The 23,351-nt window shown below is 40.7% G+C and overlaps 1 protein-coding gene across 1 annotated transcript in view; it reads right to left on the bottom strand.

Moving 5' to 3' along the window:
- Positions 1-1,525: 1,525 nt before the first annotated feature.
- The window catches only part of LOC150075241 (uncharacterized), a 61,957-nt gene continuing 40,131 nt past the window's right edge, over positions 1,526-23,351 (bottom strand). The window contains exons 3-8 of the mRNA XM_090388352.1: positions 22,650-22,772; positions 22,069-22,205; positions 4,853-4,961; positions 4,511-4,736; positions 3,712-3,808; positions 1,526-2,090 (exon numbers count right to left, since the gene is read on the bottom strand). Coding sequence (XP_090244478.1) covers positions 1,917-2,090; positions 3,712-3,808; positions 4,511-4,736; positions 4,853-4,961; positions 22,069-22,205; positions 22,650-22,772 — 866 coding nt within the window. The 3' untranslated portion in view covers positions 1,526-1,916. The remainder of the gene's footprint in view (positions 2,091-3,711; positions 3,809-4,510; positions 4,737-4,852; positions 4,962-22,068; positions 22,206-22,649; positions 22,773-23,351) is intronic.

Genomic DNA, 23,351 nt, shown 5'->3' with positions numbered 1-23,351 from the left:
CAGACAATTTATAGACAATACATACGGCGCAATATGGTCTTATCGCTGATGCGCCTAAAACCTTATAATAGCCAACCAATTTCTATCTGTCATCCAAACTGCCCTCGCAAGAATAATGACATCAAGCGTGACAACCCACAAAGACCTCGTAATTATCTGTGAAAATTAAGATTTGGCTCCAACACGGTGATTGTCCTCAAGTGCTTGGTGCTTTATGTTGGCAGATTAAGCAACGTCTGTATATTCAAGACGCAAGGATCACGTCAAAATAGTTCAACATTTACTCTGTTGCACAGTCGGCAATCATATAATCTGAATTATTAGCCTCTGCTACTTCCCGGCTTCAAAAACTAATTCGCGGCATGAGAATTCTTCTAAAGTGAGTCACGCATAAACGCCGCCACCTTGCGCAGCTAAGGACACCACGACTGATCAGCTAGTCAACTGTCGGTTCTCCGATATAATCAACTTCAAGAAGAAGTATAATCATAATCCCGGTCAAGACGTTTCTTAAGCTAGATCACTTTCTCAAACCTCTTGGATATATGCAAGTGGCACACTCTACACACCCCCTCCCCGATCTCAGGACAGAACCAGAGTTTCATCTAATAAAAAATCGCTTCAAGCTTTCCAATCAGTTCTTCTCTGGGCGAATGCTCTCTACAATCTTTCGACTTCATATGAAAATTGACTCGGACATTTTTTTAGTTGGGCACATCGTTGTCCACTTATGAACTGCATATTCCCTTCTTCAAGGCTAATCTCGATGTGTCTCATATCTGGTGATAACAGTACATTCCCTGAGCACTGACTACCTACCAAAGCTGCAATAGATCCAGTACTTTCTTTGAAGTCCTTAAACTAAATCTCGACTACTATTCTAATCCTCATAGGATGGAGAAAAAACTAAACGCCTCTCTCCTGGACCGATGTACTCCAGATATTATGAATACATCTATTAATAAAAAAAAAAAAGTAAAGTGCAGCCATTATCAACCCACTGCAGGGTGGAAGCCTCCTCAACAATTCATGCTGAGGGAACTGGACCATAATCTGCCACGCTGGTCCAGTGCGGGTTGGCAGATCGACCGTATTCAGCAGGCAGGGGCTTGAACCCCGGTCTACTCAAAGAGCGTGTGCTACTGCACTCCCGCTCCTGCCCACTCGGCTACGGATGCCACATCTCAATAACATTAAATGAAGTGTTTCGGTTTGCATTTTGTGCACATGCAACTGTTGTATTCATACTGAAGCTAGAATTCACGGACTGTTATTTCCAACCTCAAATACTATTTTAGTTCAAAATTCAAACGATGTAAGATTTTTCACTTAATAGAAATTCGATTTCTGATTTCAACTGAGGCGATGTGTCTGTTCGTTATAGACTGCATTAAATCGGCTACTTGGAAGATCACTGAAACAGGGCATCTATCACAGATGCAACAGATTTCATGTTGTAATGATATTGTAGAGAAAGTAATGGGGGAAAAAATGTTTGAAACTGCAATATGTAAACGAAATAGAGTCGAAATATTCAACAGGATTTAATTAATCTCTTCATACAATAATCGTCTCTTAACAGGTCGTTCGTTGAACTATTCGCATTAATCTCTAACAAGTCAACGTCTTGCATAAACTTTCCAGGGAGTTTTGAATTGAACAAGTATAAGACGAGATAATACCTCGTGTGGAAAACAACGGCCTAGTATTACCGAGCTGCGTATGTAACATGATGAAGTAACTTGCAGATTTAAAAAAAATCATAACGGGTGGTTACAACAGCGGGTAGAAATAAGCTGTTCTAGATCCCTAAGGTTTTCGCACTTCATTCCAGCGGCAACTCGGCAAACGATGAAAAAACATAATAATCGGTAGATGAGTGTGCCACTTTGAGGTTCCAACTACGCTGAGTACCTTCACTGCTGCAGTTCATCGTCACTGTTATCCAGATGGCTGTTGGTACTGCTAGTCATTGCACAACTGTCGTGATTCGCCAATTCTGACGCAGATGGGAGAAGGCTGCCGCTACTTTCACCGTCTGGTGTAGAAGGAACGAAACCTAATCGACCATTACGATAATCATCGATTGCCTGAAAAATAAACAAAACACAGTGATTTGTAATTGGCATACGAATAAAAATTATTCCTATTTAAATAAAAATGTTTATTAAGATTATTTTAATTACTTAATAAATTCATAGAAAGCCTTATATACGAGGGGGTATCAAAATGTTTTTAATATATGTTGTCTACATATTCAATAACTAACATGTGAAATTACATTCGGGTAGGTGATCGTACACCAGAGGTGGCGCCCGGAATCTGAGGAAGGATGTTATGGCTGATAAAGTGGAGTATCGAGCAATGATCAAGTTCCTGCATTTGCAGGGCAAGAAAGCTCAGGAAATTGAGGAAGAAATGAAAGCTGTGTATGGGCAGAATTGTCCGTCCTATGACACTGTAAAAAAGTGGAAACGGGAGTTCCAGTGCGGTCGTACCAGTGTCTTTGAGGAGCCAAGAGAAGGAAGGCCATCAACATCCACAGACAGTGAGACGGTTGCAAGGTTGAGCAGCTGGTGCTGAGTGACAGACGTTTGACAATTCATTTCATCGCAAATGCAATGCAGTGGGAATTAGTTATGGGTCTGCCCACAGCATTTTGCATGACCATCTGCACATGTGCGCGAGGAGTTCCAAGATTGCTGACGCTTTACAGAAGCCGTTACCACTACCAACTTTTTTGCCCAGTGCGGCTTCCAACTACTGCAGCACCCACCCTATTCTCCTGACCTAGCACCGTCAGACTTCTTGTTTCGAGAAATGAAGAAACCATTGCGTAGACGCCGCTTTGATTTGTCTCAGGAAGTCATCAATGAAGTGGAATCGTGGTTTCAGGCAAAAAGTGCGGGCTTCTATGATCAAGGCATTAAACAACTGATCCATAGATGGGAGAAATGTGTTACTATACATGGAGAGTACATAGAAAACGATTAAAGTTGCTGTGAAGTTTCACCTTTCTAGCGCTATTATTTCTAGGTAAGGGTACGAAGTTTTTGATACCCCCTCGTACTGTCAATAAAATCATTAACGAGTGAGCTCAAATGCTATTTTAAGCAATGATTGTTGAACTCTAATATCTTACCAATTAATTATTTTTATAAATTTTAATCAACATGCTGTTATACTTAGCATATTCGCATAATAAAATAAAATAAATTTTCTCTTTAAACTGCGGGACGACCACACGGTCAGAAGAGTTCACAAGATGGAGAGTGAATACAAATAAATACCTACTAGGAAGTTATGAATATCACTTAACACCATATGTGTTTATTTAAAAATGGGATATCGTGTTTAGTTCGTCTAGCAATCAAGAGAAATCAAGACAAACTGACAACATGCCTTTTTTTTAAATTAAAGGTTTAGACAACAAGCCTAGGCCTCGGTCCAGGAATTCACGAATTCTTTAACGATTCACTCATAACCAAGGTTTTCTGATATTGTATCAAGAGCTAAGTACAGCATTTCATTTATTAGTAATCCACCCTCCTAGCCCTTGTGGCTGTGCCGGGGTGATTTGTAATAAACTGATAAAATAAATAAATAAAATTATCTAATTCAAAAACAAATCACAGTCCAATCAGAAAAAAACAATCAAGAAATTTAAACGCAGTAAAATTTATCAAAAAATAAATGGCAGAAAGATCTTACTTGTTGGATTTCCTCTTCTGAATTCATCACAAAGGGACCGTATTTGACTATTGGCTCATTAATTGGCAATCCAGCTCCAACAAGTATGCTACAGTCTGTTAGAGAAGGAAAAAAGTTAAAAATCCTGAAAGTGTACGGAAAAACGTTATTAGATCGCTGAATACAATTGATTATTACTACATTGAATGAATACAATACATTATTACTACAGAGTACTTGTGTTAGCACGCTATTCTCACCTATAATTCAATTACAATATTAATATGGGACAATTACAGCCTTGACTGAAGAGGACTTTAGAAATTCCTCCAGACATTGACGGGATTCGAACCCAGTCCTCTGCAAACGAGTGGCAAGCTGCGAAACCCCTATACTTCTCCTAGGATGCTTTGAGAAGTCACAAAACTATTTCTACTTCTAAACTCAGAGACTGTATTCCGCCACATACAAGTTTAAACCAAAATCCTTAAAGGAATTAGATATAAATCTGTACGCTACTTTTCAAATTTTCGGAATCCCGATATCAATGTAGATCACAAAAATTGAAGGTAAACTAAATCTTCGTTAATATGCTTTATTATGTACAATTTCCAAATCTACCAACCCATAATTTTTTTATAATATATTAACTAAGCCGAAAAGTTTTCCCAACTAAGTTTATATAAGTGTGATAACGTAATTCAAAATGAATCTTCATAAGATAAAAATGCTTTCGGCAATACACGGGAAATAACAGTCAGCATTCATTATTTTTAGTGTCTTATAACGGAAGGGGATAAAAAGCAAGAGTTACTTAACTTCTTTGTCGCCGGCTTTAACAAAAAACGAATGTCCTTCAGGACCTAAAACGCCAACTGTTCCTGTTTCAGCAGACTTTAAGTCATGCCCTAAAAATCCAGATCCTCTCCAAACATACGCAAAACCATTATAAGAAGGGTGGATTTCGTGGGTGAAGCACTGTCCTGGTGGTAGCTGTACATCTAACAGTAGGATAGGTATCCTTGTTGCTATAGTTGCTTTGCATCCTATAGGACAATAAAATAGAAAAATAAAAATAGGTGCTCAAGATGACCATTTTTGGCTAAATTTAAAAACTACTCACTGGTAGATATGAAAGTAAATGTTTGGATAAGACTCTCACCTCTGCATTCTCCTGCTATGACTTTTATAACAGCGCCGCTTTCTTCGTCCGTCACCACAGGGATGTCTTCTGGAGGGATATCTTGGTAGCAAGGCTCCAACATTTTATCCTAGAAATGAAATATTAACTTTGTGAAAATTGAAATTGAAAAGGTAGACCTACCTTACATACGAGTAGTAACTTCATTATTTCATGAGTATAACTAAAAGTAATACGAAAAGGATTAAGAGATGATGTCTATAGAAGTGATTTTGATGAGAGATATGATTAATGGATGTGTCACTCTGCTTGGAGGGGACACAAAAAAAGGGAAGTTAAATGTTGCAAAAATTTATCTATGGATGAACACATTAATTACAACCATTAGCAATACCGTTTCTTTTTTCCATTTTCGTTTTTCTGAATGTCACTTTTTTCCTTACTGTTCGAACTACTATACCAAAACATCATTAAGACTGTAACGAAGCCTAATAAGCGTTTCTTTTCCCTTAAAGATCTTATAATTAAGGACTTGAACAAATATATTCCTTTTGTGAATCGCTTCTCACATTGATAGCCTTAACGGGTACAATCGCCATCCGCCCTACACCGGGTGGAAAAGACCCCGTCGATGATGTGTGGAATTTTTATGAGCCTTTTTTCACAACTTCGCTGGGTCAGGTGGTCTCGGGCGAGGGTACCATGGTGTTTGTTTCTTTCCGGAAACTCTGGTTTTTCATCCAGAACAGACAAATTGACCATGGAACGACACACGCAATTTACAGTCAAAATACATACAGAGCAATATGGCTTAAGTTGCTGATGTGACTAAAATCCTAACAACAAATTTAATATGATTTGGTGTATACTGAAAACAAAACTATATTAATACCAGTTGACACAGCAAGGATCTGGAAAAGTACTTCTTTGTGTGATAATTTAATTTGATAATAAATGTTTGCGAAAAGTCTACAGCATTCAAAAGGTATTGAGATTGCATGGTAAAAATGTTAAGAGTTAGTACTATGATTACATGTTTAGTAACTTCTACCGCACATATGCAAAGTGGTCATTTTTCTCTTTTCTTTACTTTTACCTGGAGGAATGCCGAATTCTGTGATTAAATCAAATTGTCTCTCATATTCGTGATCCAAGTAAATCCTATGGAAGTTGGTTCTACAGGTTAAAAATAAAGTTCTAGTTTAGTGTTTTAGTGGTTTGTTTATTTAATAAGTAAATTTCTTTCCTAACGAAATGCTAATTTTTCTGGTTATTAACTGTGTTCATGTTTACTCGGACTAGAAATGGTGACGATGCTCCAACACCCAGAGATAGTGCAAAAACAATTAATAGAACAGAGAGCTATTTTGTTCTTTTTATTATTATTTGGGAGTTGTTATAATGTTTATTATTATTATTAGTAATGGCCGCATGGTGCAAGAAAGCCTATGACTTATGCTGCACCAGCCAAAAAAAAAAAAAAAAAGGAATAAAACAATGATAAAAAAATTAATAAAAGAAAAGGAAATTAAACCTATCATCCTATGCGCTTCCCCCACCTGAAGGCACTATCCAGATGACCTCTAAATTTCCCCAAACTGTCAGCCTCTAACACCGATGTCGGCAACTTATTCCAGTAATTCCTCCCCCCCGTAACTTGAATTTATGTCCCCTAGTTCTATCATCATTTATAATCTTGAAAATTTCGTCCTCATTCGTTTTACTGATGCCTCTCAGAGCCTTAAACACCTCAATCAAATCTCCTCTAAGGTGCCTAGATTCCAAACTCTGCAACCCACATATTCGAAGTCTTTCTTCATAAGGAGACCCTTCTGCCGATCTCACCGGCCGAGTTACCCGTCTTTGCACTCTTTCAAGAAGCTCGATGTCTTTCTTTGAGTGCGGTCTCCATACTCGAACACAGTATTCCAAGTGTGGTCTAACAAAAGCCTTATATAATGGGATTATCACGTCCCTATCTCTACTTGCAAAAGTTCTATAGATCATAGATAGGACACCATGGGTCTTCCTTGCAACCTGTTTACAATGCTCAGAGAATTTCATGTCTGACCGTATCGTAACACCCAAGTCCCTTCCCTCCAGTACTGGGTTTAGTTGAACTCCACCAAGTGAATAAGTTATTTTAAGATTTATGTTCCCCAGGTGTAATACCTTACACTTTGTTGGATTAAAGCATAGCTGCCATTTTTCTGACCATTCCTGAAGTCTATCTAGGTCTCTCTGAAGAGGCTCAGCTTGACAGTGATCATTAACTACTCTACCAATTTTAACATCATCTGCAAATTTAGACATCACGCCCTCTATCCCTTCATCGATGTCGTTTATGAAAATTAAAAACAACAGTGGTCCTAATACTGATCCTTGGGGGTCCACACTTCTTACATCAACCGAATCTGAGGAACAGCCATTTATCACAACCCACTTACATCAACCGAATCTGAGGAACAGCCATTTATCACAACCCTCTGCCTCCTGCCCTGAAGCCATCCTTCTATCCATCTAAGGATTTTCCCAGTGATTCCAACCTGTTCCAGCTTATAAAGCAATCTCTCATGTGGGACTGAGCCAAAAGCTTTGCTGAAACCTAAATAAACAATGTCGAAATTATTCCCTAAATCCAGCTCGTGAGTGCCCCTTTCAAAATAGCGAACCAGATTTGTTAAACATGATTTTATCTTTACAAAACCATGCTGAGTATCCTTGAGCGTTTCAATTCAATCCAAATGATCCTGAATTCCACCCTTGATCATTGCCTCCATGATTTTCCCTACCACTGAAGTCAGACTGACAGGTCGATAATTTCCCACTTCACTCTTAGAGCCACCCTTATGTATGGGAGATACATTGGCACTTTTCCAATCCAAGGGAATCTCCCCAGAGTCTAGTGATGCTCGCATAATTAGCCTCAATGGTTCAATGCACTCACTTTGCCGCCTCCCTTAAGATTATAGGGTATATTCCATCAACTCCAGAAACCTTACTGGCCTGTAGGCTCGAAAGTATTTTCATTAAATAATCTTGCGAAATTTCAATATCATTAATTACATATGTTTCAAATTCGCTCCCACAATTTCCCATTGCCACAAAATGTGGTGTCCGCCAGGTGGCGCCTATTAGTATACCGTGTGTGTTTAGCGCTCTTAATAAACAGTAACTTAAGTGAATTATATTAAATGCTCAACCATTCAAGTGATCCAGTAACCATTGATGAACGCCCGTCTACTCGTGTATGAAGTTTCAGCTGCGTTGCTCCAGCAAAAGTTAAGTATTTTGTATATTTCTCCTTTTGGCTTGGGACAATGCACTTCTTCAAGATGGACGCTAGCTTGTAGTTATTCTTGTACTGTATAGCATAATTTGCAGTTAGTGGACACTAGCTTTGCTGACCAATAACATTTTCCCTTCGCTCTCTCTCCGTTTCGTGTCACCTCCCTGCCTGCGGCAATACTCTACAGCAGGAGGTCCCGTTCACAATTGGAGAAAGCTTTGTTTTGCTGCAGTGACTAACAGGCTTAAGTTTTGTGTGACTACCAAATCGTAGTCTTCACGTACAGTTGTTTTGTTTATTATGGAAGGGGCGAATAGTTTTAAAAATGCAAATATCTGCAGAATTTGCAAAAAAGAAACCAACGAAGAAAACAAAGGTGCATACATCAAATGCTCCAAATGCAAATTCCAAATTTGCCAGAGCTGCTCGGGTCTCTCTTATATAAGCCTGAAAAAATTATCAAGCGCAGCTCGCGCGAAATTCATTGCATGCTGTTGCCGAGAAAAAAAGCCGGCGAATGGGCAAGGGATCCCTTCCCACTCAGCCGTGGATTCCCCTCCCAAACTGCTGCTTGACTCCCACTTGACGCCACCTTGCCCACTGCAGAATAGTAGAAGGCGTCATGTCAGTAACAGCCAGGTGTATTCCACCGAGCTCGATAAACGAAGCCATTCTGAAGCTGTTACTAACCTAGGAGAACTTACTAATAATCCCTTGACAAGACAGAGAAACAGCAGCCCTTGTGCTACTCAACCGGACCAGTCCTTCACGGGTGAACTGGACTTTATCATGTCCACACCAGTGGCTGCTTCCATCCTGGAGTCCCTTGCTAATGCTCCACCTGCATCAACTCCAGTTTTTCAGCTCCCACCCGCAACACCAGCTCACTCGACTACTGCAGCTATCTCCTCTAGCTTAAAAACTGCCACTCCAGTTCTCCGTGTCCCGTCTGCTGCAAATGAATCCTTGGACGGATATGTGCAGACCTCCCCTGCTACTCCAGCTCGCCCTCTCCCAGCTCCCACTACTGACAAAAATACTGTGTTGGATCAGGTCTCGATACTTCGAACCAAGCTGGAAAATATAATGAAAGACAACAACAATAGGATCACTACGGCCGTCAGAGGAGACATAGTAATCCTTTGGAACAAACTGGAAACCATCGCAATGAACGAACACCTCCAACAAGAAAGGGCGAAAGCTAAGCTTGAAGCTTTCATGGAAGGGAGAGAAAAGCAAATGCCACAGCGCTCTCTCTCTTACTCTGCTGCGCTGAGGACACCCGCCGCTCCCTCTCCCTCGGCAGATGTAGCGCAAACAAAAAAGAAACCACCTGTCCAGCGGCCAAATTTGATCATCCTAAGACCGAAGGAGAGTGAACCAGCAACCACCAGTGAGGAAATTAAAACTAAAGTAATGGAATCAATGAAAGACGACTTCAAGACAACACGAATCAAGTCAATAAGGAAGATTAGAAGTACGGGAATAGCGATAGAAACTGAGACGAGAGAAGAAATACAAGGTATAATAGGGAATCCTAAAATCGCGACTTTAGGCTTAACTGCAGAGCTGCCAAAGAGAAGGGGACCAACTGCTATTATTTTTGACGTTGGAAAAAATATTACCCCACAACAACTAACAGAGGAAATCTTTACAAGGAACCTTCGGGATCGGCTCCCCGACCAAAACCCGCAAAGGTCAGTAATTCCAAAATATGCGACCAAGCCTAAAGACAGAAACGCCAATAACTGGATTGTGGAGTTCTCCCCGGAGGCCTGGCAAGCGATAAAAACCCAAACGAGAATATACATCGAGTGGAGCTGTCACCGCTTCAGGGAACATGTGATCGTTCCCAAATGCTTTAAATGCTGCAGGTTCGGCCACACTTCCCACACCTGTGTTCAAACAACAACAACATGCGGCCACTGCTCCGACAAAGGGCACAACTTTAATAGCTGCCCAAACAAGTCCAAAGAACCCGTCTGTGCGAACTGCAAGGCAGCGAAAATGAATAGCAATCATTCCATAAGAGATCCTAAGTGCCCGTCGTATACAAAAGCCAAGAGTATGTACCAGAGCAGGACCGATTATGGGAACTAGGCCAAAACAATTCAATACCACGGAAATCAAAATCTTTCAGCACAACGCACAGCGGGCCAGAGCAGTGGCTGACCAGCTCAGAGTGAAGGCCGACGAGGAAAATGCCGATATAATTATTGTCCAAGAGCCATATTCCAACGCAAAAAAGGTAAAGGGGTACCCTTTGACTTACAAGACCATTCAGTGTGATGAAGACACTCCCTGGGCGGCGGTGCTCATCAGGAATCCTAATATAACAGCCACCAAAGTGACACAGTTATGTACGACCTGGGCAGCTTGCGCCCACGTAATCACACCCATAGGTTCCTTCTATGTGGTCTCCTTATATTGTAGACCGGGGGTAGAAATCACTTTTGCCATAAACTACCTTCAACACCTCTTGGATGTCCTTCCAAACCAGAAAATCATCGTCGGAGCAGATGTCAATTGCCGCTCGCCTGCCTGGCATAGTGCAACCGAAGATAGAAGAGGAACAAATAATGGCCAGCTCTTGGAAAACTTCCTTGCGGGGTCACCCCTAGCCATACTCAACCAGCCGCACCAACTCCCCACCTTTTGCAATACACTGTGGGAAGCAACAATTGATATCTCACTTGCGTCCACCAACACGGCCGCCCACGTCTCTGACTGGAGGGTAGAAAACTCCTGGACAACCTCCGATCACCGTGTCATCACGCTGAAAATCTCTAGGACACTAACCAGAACTCAGATCCCAAGACAACTGGACAACCGATATGCAATAAACAAGGCAGACTGGAATCTGTTTGCTGAGAAGCTCCTCACAGCAGTAAATGCTGGAGAGCAGGACCTGATGCTGGAAGAGGATCCGGACCTCCTTCAACGAAAGATTACGGAACTCATCACCAAAGTCAGCAAGATAGCAATTAAGAAGAAAATTCCATCCCCAGGGGCAGTGCCTTGGTGGAATCGGGATCTGCAGTCACTGCGGAAGGAAGTCATCATGCGCAGGAAAGAATTTCAAAGAGCCCGGCGCTCTTGGCCAGAAGCTGAAGTAGAAGTCATGAGACAGCGCTACAAGGCTGCCAGAAACTTGTATACGGACTCGATCAGAAGAAGCAAACGAAACTCCTGGGAGCAACTCGTCTCCAACATGGGAAACACAGATCCCTGGGGGGTGGTATATAAAGTTACCACCAACAAACTCCCCAGGGGGGAAATCCTTACTACTACCAGAACACCGCAGGGACTGCTTACAACATCGTGGGAGCAGTCGATTGAAAACATCCTCAACTCGATCTTCAAGGAGCAGGTTTACCCGCAGTCCCAAGCACAATGCAGGCTTTGTAAAGAAAACGATGACTACGCCACTGACAACCAGGAACAGCCGTTCACACAGGAAGAGCTTCAGAGCGCTGCTGCGCAGATAAAAACTAGAAAATGCCCGGGCAAGGATATGCTTGAACCGGAAATCATTAAGCGTGTTGTGGATTTAACACCAGGACTCCTACTTCGACTCTATAACTGTTGTCTGAAACAGGGGTACTTCCCCAAGGACTGGAAAATTGCCAATACAAAATTAATCCTAAAAAATCCTAACAGAAACCCAACTCTTCCGACCTCCTATCGGCCCATTGCTTTGCTGTCGGTCTTGAGCAAGCTCTATGAAAGACTTTTATACAAGCGGATTCAACAGTATTACTCCATAGCAAACCTAGAGGCAGCAAACCAATATGGCTTCAGGCCGGGACTGTCAACAATCGAAGCCATCAGGAACCTTATAAATACTGCCAATTCATGCCAAAGTAAATATTTCCTGGTGATCGCTGTGGATTTTGCTAGGGCGTTTGACTCTCTCTGGTGGCCAAGCGTCCTTGGCAGACTCCGCAAAGCTCATACGCCCATAAACCTTTACAATACTATCAAAGCTTACCTGTCCCAAAGAAGAATTGAAGTCATAGCGCCCTTCCAAAGGATAACAAGAAATATCCATAGAGGATGCCCGCAGGGGTCCGTTCTTGGCCCCCTGCTTTGGAATATAGTCTTCGACGACTTCCTTGACACCAACTTGGGGGAAGTAAAGTGTCAAGCCTTCGCAGATGACCTTGCACTGATGGTGGCTGCAGACTCCAGGGCCCAACTGGAGATACAGGCAAACCATGCCCTAGAGATCCTACAACAATGGGCGGAAGAAAACTTGCTACAAATTGAACCGACAAAAACAACGTCGATCCTTCTCAAAGGATCATTAAATATCAGAAGACCCCCGCAAATTAAAATAAAAGGAAAAACGATAAAGTTTACCACCCAAATGAAATATCTAGGTGTCATCCTTGACAACAATCTCTCCTTCCAACCTCATCTCAAGCAACTAAGAATAAAAATTAGAAACTACTCTGCACTGGTAGCCCGTGTTACAAGGCGTGACTGGGGCCTGAAAAAGCGAACACTCTCTCTCTACTATAAGGCTACATTTATACCAGCAATCTCATATGCTGCTCCAATCTGGTTCCACAAGACAGCCATGGCCGTAAATAAAAGAATTCTTGATTCAATCCAGAGATCAATCCTTCTAACAATAACCCGCGCATGCAGGACTGTCAGTACGCATGCGCTCCAGGTGCTGGCGGGGGTTCTCCCGCTGGACCTGGAGATTGTCAGGTGTGGCCTGTCATACTACCTATCTAAAGGGATGCCCGTCACATTCATGGGGTACACCATCGAACTTACAAATGACAGAAAGACAGAAAAAACCCGATTATTAGGGCATCTAAAGCAAGAGTGGCAAACCCGCTGGACAAACAGTACCAAAGGAGAAGTGACAAGGAAATTTTTTCCGGAAATACACAAAGTGTACCCTAAATCACCGCCTTGGCTCCACCCAGGACTGCACTCCACTTACCTCCTGACGGGTCACGGCCCTTTCAATGAAAAACTTGCAGCCTTTCGGCTTGTGGAGGACCCACATTGTCCATGTGGGGAACGCGAGAGCTGGCAACATTTGATGCACCAATGTCCACTGTACGACGACCTACGCGGAATCTTAATCACCAGACTAACTTACTTACCTCAGGACCAGGAACACCATCTCCTGGACAGCTTCGATGAATATAGTGCGCTCGCCAAATTTGCACAAGACTTATTTGCAAGAAGGAGAACACAAATTGCAATCAATAATGCACGCCATTAGCCCAGGGCTCCCTGCAGATGAGCATCCAAACTGAACCAGACTATGGCCGTTATGGTGGGACCTCACTCTCCCTGTCTCCTAGGATTGAACATCCATTGCAAATGATAGACGATCCGACACCATATATGCGGACTCCTACTAGACAATGATCTCTCTCTGGACGGGACTCTTTCTCCCATGTGCGACGCAATGACTGGACCACATGACCACAGCAGCTCTGCTTCAGCACGCCGCCTGGCGTTCTAAACTAGGCACCTTTGCCCAGTTCACTTTTAAAACCCCATCCCTAGGCAGGGAAGGGGAAGAGATAGGCCTCTGTCTCATCCCCTCCCCTGTCCCCCCCTTTCCTCCCTGGTGGGGCTTGCTCCACTGACACTCCTGGGATCGCCTTCTCTTTCGTTCCCATACTTCTATCTGTTCCCCCCAATCTTCAGTCTTCCCCCACTCTACCTTTACCGACCGTGAATGTCCCACTGCATGCTGCTAAATTTCAATGTAAAAAATTAACCTAACCTTCATTTAAAACCTATTATCTCGGCCTTACCTAAACCTCTAGCGTCTACCCCATTTTTTTTTTTTTTTTTTTTTTTTTTACATAGGTCCTAGCCACTGAAATCTCAGGAAATTAGGTGGCAGGGCCTGCCAGAGTAAATAATTGTAAAACTGGTGTACCTGGTCTGCCTCCACGGGGCCAAGTGTGGGCAACGTTGGGCCTCAGTAGGGGTCCAGCGGCTAAATGACCAGATGAACAACGGTACACGACAGTACACATGTACAATATCCACACACTTTTAAATCTCTGGCCTCAACAGTGTTCTGTTTCACATGACAATGTATACTACGCGGAGATGGGGGAAAACCCCTGGTGCCGTTTGACACGAATACACTTTACACTTTACACTTTACACTTGCCACAAAATGTTTATTTATTTGTAAATATCGATGCAGAACTGTTGAGTTCATCTGCAATGGCAGCTGGTGTATTTAATACTAACCACTTTCCCTTACGTAAAGGTCCGATCTGGTTTGTCCTGCTCTTCTTGGCATTTATATATGTAAATAATTCCTTATCCTCCCCCCCCCGCTTTGCTCTGTTTGCTAGTGGTCTCTCATAAACTGCCTTTGCCTGTCGAACCTTTTCTGTGGCTCTATCACAGACCATATTGTAGCTGTTATAGGCTTCAGTACTTTTTATTGCTCTGTAACCTTTCCATGCCACCCTTTTCTGCTCAAGTAATGTGGCAACTTCAATATTCATCCTACTTGGAACCTTCCTCGTGGAGTACTTTTTTAATGGTAAATACGCATTCAAGGTATCTGTGATTAATGTTTTAAAAGCATACCACAGTTCAATTGTATTCATTCTCTGTGCGATATCCACCCAGTTAATAGAGGCCATGTAGTACCTTAAGGCATCGTAATTTCCTTTTCTAAAATCCGTGATCACTTCCTGCTACTGGTTCCTCTACTGTCAGCCCTGTTATGTCATCTGATTCATGGGTGATGATGAGGTCTAGGATATTCTTTTCTCTAGTACATTCCCTGACATGTTGATACAAATAACAGTCATCTAGTTGATTTAAAAATTTTGTTCCCCATGTCAAGTTTCCTTCCCATTTACTCCGATCAAATAATCAATTATTATTACAGAGTTGTTAAACCATTTTCATTAATTTATTTATTACATATTACATTCAAAAATAGACAACATCGTGCAGTCTGTGGTTAAGGACATCTCGATAGGAATGGTATCGAGATCTAGTAAATTAATAAATGGACGAGATCTCTACAAATAATTAAAAAGTTAATATGAATAAGTCATAAAACATTAAAATTTAAAAGGAACAAAAAGACTATTTATCTTATTTTTAATAAATATTTTGATATAGTTCTGCATGAAAGACTACCATATGACCGCTAGGGGGATGCTTGTGTCCGGCTGTCTGTATGATATGCTCCGTAAACTTTTCTGGTTTTGTGTGTCTTTTATTTAAAGTATTAAGTTCCTATTAGTGCCATCACATAAGGATAGAGCCCTTGGATTGACAGGTGCAAGTACTGTATTATTTGAACGGACAACAGATAAGTATTAAATGAATTTCTGCATGTTCATTCCGCTACTCCATACAAGCGCTTTCAGCCATTATCTTGTTCAACTTATACATGTGTCCAACAGACACTTGACCTTGACCAGGCATTAGTTTTGCCTAGCCGCTCTGTTCTTCCCTCCCTACTTAGACCCCTGCTCCCTGTGGATTTCACTGCAGGGCAACTAAGGCGACCGGCTGGTCACAGTGCCTATTGCTTGCTAAACCACAACTGTGGTGATATTAAATTATCTAGTAAAACTACAGTAACTGAATTCAATATGACAAATACTACCTCCTGTCAAAATTCTAACGTCTGCACCATCTGTGGGACCAGCTCTGACCCCATTGTCCAATGTATTGAGTGCAAACAATTAATATGCAATGACTGTACCCATTCTGACCTGAAAAAATTAAATAAAAGTCGGCGGAAATCATACTGTTGTGACAGATGTCGACTCAGAAATTCTCAGAAAAGCCCTATAACTGTTGCAACGCCAAACAGCACGGAACCTGAGTCACTTTCCTCCTCTTCCGCTAACAAAGTTGAAATGCCGTACTCTAGTACATTTGAGACAAATATCATGCCAATAACTAGAAATACCGACTCTGAATCGTACATGGATGAAGCCTCTAATCCTTCTTTGTTGTCTTTGGGGTCGCATCAAATCTCAGATGCATCAACTCAAACAAATATATCTGTGCTGTCAGAAGATCTCAGCGCTAACTCGTTCCCTACGGAAACTCTGAATCCAACCTTTGGTATTCTGCAATCAACTGAATTCCAGGAACTACTCTTTAACACTATGCAGAAAATCCTCATTCAAACTCATCTAATCAGCGCACCTCATACTGCAAACTCTGAAATTCTCCTGGATTATAATACACTTAATGAAGGAAACAGCGAGCTATACACGGAGATCTGTGGTATAAAAACAATATTAACTAATCAACAGGCTGAAATTTCTGACATTAACGCCCAAATTAAAAATCTCACATCAGTTATGTCTTGCCACTTAAGGGAAGCTAGGAAGAATTCTGAACCTACTCTCGACACCAATGGGCTCAAAGTGAATACGAATTCTTCATTAACTGACGATGCCCTCAGTATTGAGACCAGATCTTCACCTTCCACCGGCCTCAATACTTCTACTGCTGCAAATATTAATTTGCCCAAGCCTGCCAACATTCATGACTCAAGTCATTCAACTGAGCAATTTATTGCCAAACAGACTCTGTTAGATGATTCTTCTGATGTAAATAGAACCACTCCTCCCACCTACTCTCCTCTGCGGAACAGTTCTGTATGTACTTCTATTTCACAAGCTCAGAGTCACCAAGCGGAATCCTCTTCAACATCAGTTAAGGCAACATATGCAAAAATAACTGCTGCCACATCTAATGAGGTCTGCAAACCTGTCTGTAGATCTGCCGCCACAGTGAGCAAACCTGTTTCTGATTGCCAGTCTCAAATATCACACCAAAGATCAAAACAGAACAAACCGTCAGAAAATATTAAAGCATCTATATCTCAAGGTACTTTCTCCAAGCTTCCAGCCATACCTCATCAAACACAGAATGTAACTACTGCAGAAAAATCTCAGTTACTCAAACACAAGTATAATATCACAATTATTCCCACAAAAGACCGAATTTTTCTTTCTAGACTTGGACCCTCCACTAAATCTGAAGATCTTATCAACCTAATTAAAGAAGAATATGGTTTCGGAGTAGATATCCGTTCTCTGAAGACACGATGTCCCGGCTACTCATCTTTTATAATAACATGCCTTCCATCACAAACAGAAAAAGTGCTGAATCTAAGATCCCTTTTATCAGGGGCTCTAGTAAAACGCTTCACGGACAGACCATCAAGGGAGTCCAAAATATCCTCTCCACCGGCATAGCAATCAGATACCCTGCTATCTACACATACTACGTTCTCCTCTCGTCATAGAATCCCCAGATCCCAACTGTTCAGTGTTTACCTTCAGAATTGCAGGAGTATAATTAGCAACCTAAACCACTTCAGAGCAATCCAAGGCTCACATATTTACGACATTTACCTGCTCACTGAAACCTGGCTCTCCATTGATATTGATGATCAGGAGATTATAGATGGACAATATACAATCCATAGAAAGGACAGAGGATCTCGTGGAGGCGGAGTAGCTATTATACATTCTAACCATATACTCTGTGAAACTACATCAAATTTCACAAATATTGAATCAGTATACTGCCTTCTTCATCTTGGCAAGCTAAAGGTTTTAATAGTATTGCTTTATTTTCCACCTCCCATAACTAATATAGACCTCCAGTACTTAGAAAGCTCGCTGGAATCAATCTTCCCACTAATTCAATCTGCCGACATAGCAATGGTTTTGGGTGACTTTAACTGTCAAATGGCCAATTTAGGATCTTCTTCTCCATCACTGCAGACTAGGGCTCTCTTTAATATGCTTCACAGCTATGGTCTGGAACAAATTTGCAACTTTCCAACCAGAGAAAATGCCTACCTCGACCTAATATTTTCCTCTACTCATATAGATGTTCACACCGACAACCCCATATTTCACTCGGATCATTCACCAATTACTTTTGACATCACAGTGACTTCTCATAACTTCAAATGCAGCTCCCGTACTCCTCGATTCAATTTCAGAAAGGCTGACTGGCCTCTGCTCAACCTAGCTCTAAGAAACGTAGACAAGCAGCTCGCTGACGCTATGGATGACATCGATGTGCTCACCAACAACCTGATTAACTGTGTCCATTCAGTTATATCTGACATTGTTCCTCAATCCCATCTTACCGCACGCTCTACCTACCCGCACTGGTATAACAGTGAACTAATACGTAAAATTAAATCCAAAGAATTCTACAGAAACAAGTATAAGCAAACATGTGACAGTCAATACTATGAAATATTCAGCCAACTCCGCAAAGAAGTGAAAACTCTCATATTAAACTCCTACAACATGTATACAGAGTCAGTTCAGGATAGTCTGCTTACTCACAGAGATATCAAACCATTCTGGAATTTCATGAAGCATAAGAACATAACCAGTAGAAAGTTACAACTCCGAAACGCAGATGGAATTCTCTTATCTGACGAATTCAGTATTGCTCAAGAGTTTGCCAAACACTTTTCTAGAATTCAAACAAATGATACATTGAGATCTGCCTCATTTCCTGACTTCACACCTGTTAAAGATGATATCCTCATTAATCTCTTTATCACTGATGAAGATTTAAATTCGGCATTAAAAAGCACGAGAAATGACTATACTAGAGGCCCAGATGACATTCCAGGCTTATTTTGGAAAAGGACTGTCACTACATTGAAACCCCTCATACTGCGGATCTTCAACCTCTCTCTCAGGCTGGGGAAGTATCCTAAGCACTTTAAGCAGGTCAATATAGTTCCTATTTTCAAAAAAGGTGATAAAAATGACGTATGCGATTGATTACAGACCCATAACCTTGCAAAACAGCCTGGCTAAACTCTTCGACACAGCAGTGCACAAACATCTCTTCGAATTCTTCAAGCCTTTTATCGATCAGAATCAACATGGTTTCTGCAGTGGCAAGTCAGTAGTCACAAATTTACTTCCTTTCTGGCAATACACCTCTGAAGCTCTTGATAACCACCTACAAGTTGATGCGGTCTACACAGATATATCCAAGGCATTTGATAAAGTCCCGCACGAACAACTTCTGGAAAAACTTAAGCTATATGGTATCCGTGACCCTTTGCTCTCATGGCTACGCAGCTATATTACGCATCGTTCCTTGAGCGTTATCATCGATCAAGTGAACTCAGACTGTTTTATACCACTAAGCGGAGTACCACAAGGCTCTCCCTTAGGTCCTCTTCTCTTCATTGTTTTCGTAAATGATCTTCCTTCTTTCATGTACACCTCCAATGTTCAAGTTGCTCTCTATGCAGATGATCTTAAGATCTACTCAGCAGTGAAGGAGACTACCGATTCTCAACAACTTCAATGTGCTCTCAATAAATTCTCTCTGTGGCTATCTCTGAATGGCTTGTCTGCTAACCCCTCGAAGTGCAAAGTTATCTCTTTCTCATCTTGCAGATCTCCACAACTAATGAATACGGAGTACAGTATTAACTCTGCGATCATCGAAAGGTGTGACCAAGTTAACGACTTAGGGATTCTCTTTTCCAGCAGTGCTAAATTCGATGCCCATGTCCTTAAAATCACCAGCAAAGCATTCAAAACACTGGGATTCATCAAACGGAACACACACAAGTTCAAAAACTACAGATATGCGGTTATCCTTTATAAAACTATTGTTCTGCCAATCCTTGAATTCAGTTCACCCATCTGGAATCCTCACACAAAGACTTTAACTAACAAAATTGAAGCAGTCCAAAAAAACTTTGTCCGTTACCTCACGTACCGCAATCCTCTATTCTATCACTCAGTGTATTATGAATCGCTGTGTGATTACTTTCATCTGAGGCCTCTGTGCACTAGAAGAGTTACTGCTGACATCGCCCTTCTAGCCAAAGTAATCACTGGAATTTACGAAGCATCTGATATCCTGAGTAAAATAAACTTCAATGCTCCTTGTAGACAAGTCAGGAACCATACACCGTTTCGCCTTGACTCTGCCAACACGGACTTTATGAAGTTCAGTCCACTGAACAGAATCAGCAAATCAGCAAACGACTCTCGCATTGACTTCTTTGACAACTCCCAATCACTGATGAACTCCATCCACAAGTTTGCCTCTTCACTTAAACTGCAAAGTGACTAGCTCACATCTAATTATTGTAGTTTATTATTATTTGTTATATTATTTTTCTGTTCTCTAACGGATTAATTATTACTTGTTTTACCGGTAACTTAACTTAATACAATCCTCTTTTGTACATATGCTTTTATTGTTTGAATCTATATCAATGTTTATCGTCCTATAGGATTTCACATTATTGTTATTATGTTTATTGATCTGATCTCAGATACACTGTTAATGGTTACCTGTTGTGTATCTTGTTATTAATAAAATAAAAATAAAAATAAAATAAAAAAATATAAACAAGGGCAAATTGGGACTACTGGTAAGATCCTTCATCGGATCAGGGATTGGCTTCGGGATAGACCAGTGCAGCAAGTCGATTCTCCTCAGAGATCATATCTAGGGGTCTTCTTTCTGTTTATAATCTCCCTTAACGCGTGTAACAAGAAGGATGTAGAGCTGCTGGAACGAGTACAGAGAAGGGCAACAAGATTAGTGAATGGAATAAAGTGTTGCTCTTACGAAGAAAGGCTTAAGTTTTGCAGATTACAGTGTTTGGAGCCTAGGCACCTGCGAGGTGATCTGATTGAGGTGTATAACGCCTTGAATGGTTTGAGCATGCTCAATGCTGATGGGATTCTTCCTCTTGTTCAGAATAATCGCCTGAGAGGACATAAATTCAAATTGAGGAAAGACAGATGTAGGATAGAGTGCGGAAGTTTGCCTTTAGCCAGCGGGTAGTTGGTTGGTGGAACAGACTTCCATCCTTTGTTGTGGAAGTTGATAGCCTAAATTGATCAAGGCTGAGCTGGACAGGTATTTGAAACGAACGGATGGGTGAAATGGGAGCGGTTTTTTTTTTTTTTTTTTTTTTGTTTTGGTTGATGCTGTATAAGCTTGCTTTCTTGCATTGTATGCCTCTACTAATGCTAATGCTAACAAGGGGTTCTCTGATGATTTCAAGGTAAGAAATTATTTTTAAGTAACAAGGTATGGAATCAGACCTTGTTACTTCAAAATAACATGGTTGGGTGGCAGATATGGTCTGGAAAATAATACGTCTAAATATATAATTTAGCGCCTACGGAACAAAAATAATTACTTATAAACGAGGGGTGTGTTAGAAGGTTAAATGTGTATACAGTTGGCGGATTAAATGTTAAAATGAAAAAAAAAATTATAAAATAGATATACAGGCTGGAAACTCCTATTCCAATGCAATCTAAATCTTGTATATTTTAAAAAAATTAACTGTTTGCTGACTCAATTGCTTTTAATTTAGTTATCTAATTGCCGTAATCTTAAGTGAATATCATTTGGACGCCAATACTGAACACTTTATATTATCCCTTTTCCACTCAACCTATTTAGTTTCTGTTAACCTCTGACAATTCTGAAATAATGGGCCAACATTGTTTTATCCAGTTTATTTGGGTGCTGCTGCTGACGTGTTTGTTATGTTTGTTTGTTATTTGGTTTTTAGGAGCATTAGCAACTAAGGCCATATTGCTCCGGGATATGCGGTGGTCATTCCCTAACCTTTCCGCATCCTCCGTATTTGGTGGTGACGGGCTCTAACCCCGGCCTAATCAAGAAGCGTGTGCTACGCACTGCTGCTCCTTCCCACCTGGCTACGCGGCGCGCCCCTGATGACGTGTACAGTATACAATATATGTCATAAGTATTCATCATTCTTAAATGATACTGAATGATAAATTAAACATCATGCATTTCAGAGTGATTCTCAATTTATCAGAACAGTAAAGAAATAAGACTTTTAACGAAATTAAAACAATCTATTTCAGAACATTTAGAACAGTAAAACAACTCAAAGTACATTTACCTTTGCAGGTAAGTTAATCCACAGCTGGAATCCTTCCCAGGTGCCACCTTCTTGCACAAGGTCATCGGTTGGCATTTCACTATGAACAACTCCGTGGCCCGCTCGCATCCACTGAACCCAACCACTACGGAGCTCTCCTGAAAGTATCATTCAACATATGGTAAAATGGAAAGCATGGTACCATCTCATGTGGAAAGTAGCAAAGCGTTTAGCAATTCACCGGCAAAGAAATTTAAAAAATAGTTTCGTTCGAATTTCATGGAACTTCTGGAACGTTTGTTTAATTAGCTACGTAATTCACAAATACATTTTGTTATTTACTCTTTGCACTTTAAGAAATTCATCTTAAATGAAATCTTATAGGAAATCCATCTTACATGAATTTTTTTGAATGTGAGCTACAGACATGATAGATAGTTTTACTGATTCAGCAGTGAATTTAGATGCCATTGACTTAATGGATATTTTAAACCTTATTTGTAATCATAATTTATGGGCAGTATTAATAATAATAATAATTAAAAATACATTTTAACACAGAAAATAAAAAAGTATCAAATATCAAAAGTTTAAACTCTTACCTCTGTTTCCTGCCGAGTCTTCGTGTTTTACCCCACCTTCAATAACATATGTAACCGTTTCAAAACCTCTATGTGGATGGTCAGGCGCTCCGACAGCTTCTCCAGGCTTGTATGTGATTGGACCTGAATGAGAGCAAAAATTCACAATAAGACATTATCTGTAAAACTTCCACCATGCATTAGCAATTTAGAGAGATGCATGATGGGTGGGCCTAAATATTATTTCCAGAGGAATTTTTATTTTTAAGGAACAAAGAAATACATTTCGTGTTAAGCATTTAGTAACCAAGGTAATAACAACGAATATAACCAAATATTACTTGAAAATATTGTATTTTCAGAAGAATTCGAAAAATATAATATATTACAATTATGCTCTATGAAGGTACTGTTAAAATAAAACGATAAAAATTAACTAATGTAGTGGATGGAAATTAAAAAAAGAAAATAAAAAGTTAAATTTTCAAGTGGACTTGCATGTTGTGCAGACAGAAAAATTCGGATAACTCAAGAGATAAACCCTACTACCTCAGCCTGAAATCGTCTAACTACAGTTCGGATTGAAGATGCCTTTAGAAATTCCTCCAGTCCGTGACGGAATGACAAAACACAGACTCTATGTAAAAGGATTGCGTACACAAGTAACAACATAAAATTTAAACTAGTGTCAGCGTTTCAGATCCCCTCTGGAATTTGATCCTC

Source organism: Mastigoproctus giganteus, chromosome 14, assembly GCF_048544385.1.
Source record: "Mastigoproctus giganteus isolate SK-2022 chromosome 14, ASM4854438v1, whole genome shotgun sequence".
NCBI lineage: Eukaryota > Metazoa > Arthropoda > Arachnida > Uropygi > Thelyphonidae > Mastigoproctus > Mastigoproctus giganteus.
The sequence above is the reverse complement of the archived record's forward strand: the minus strand, read 5'-3'. Positions and strand labels throughout refer to the sequence as shown.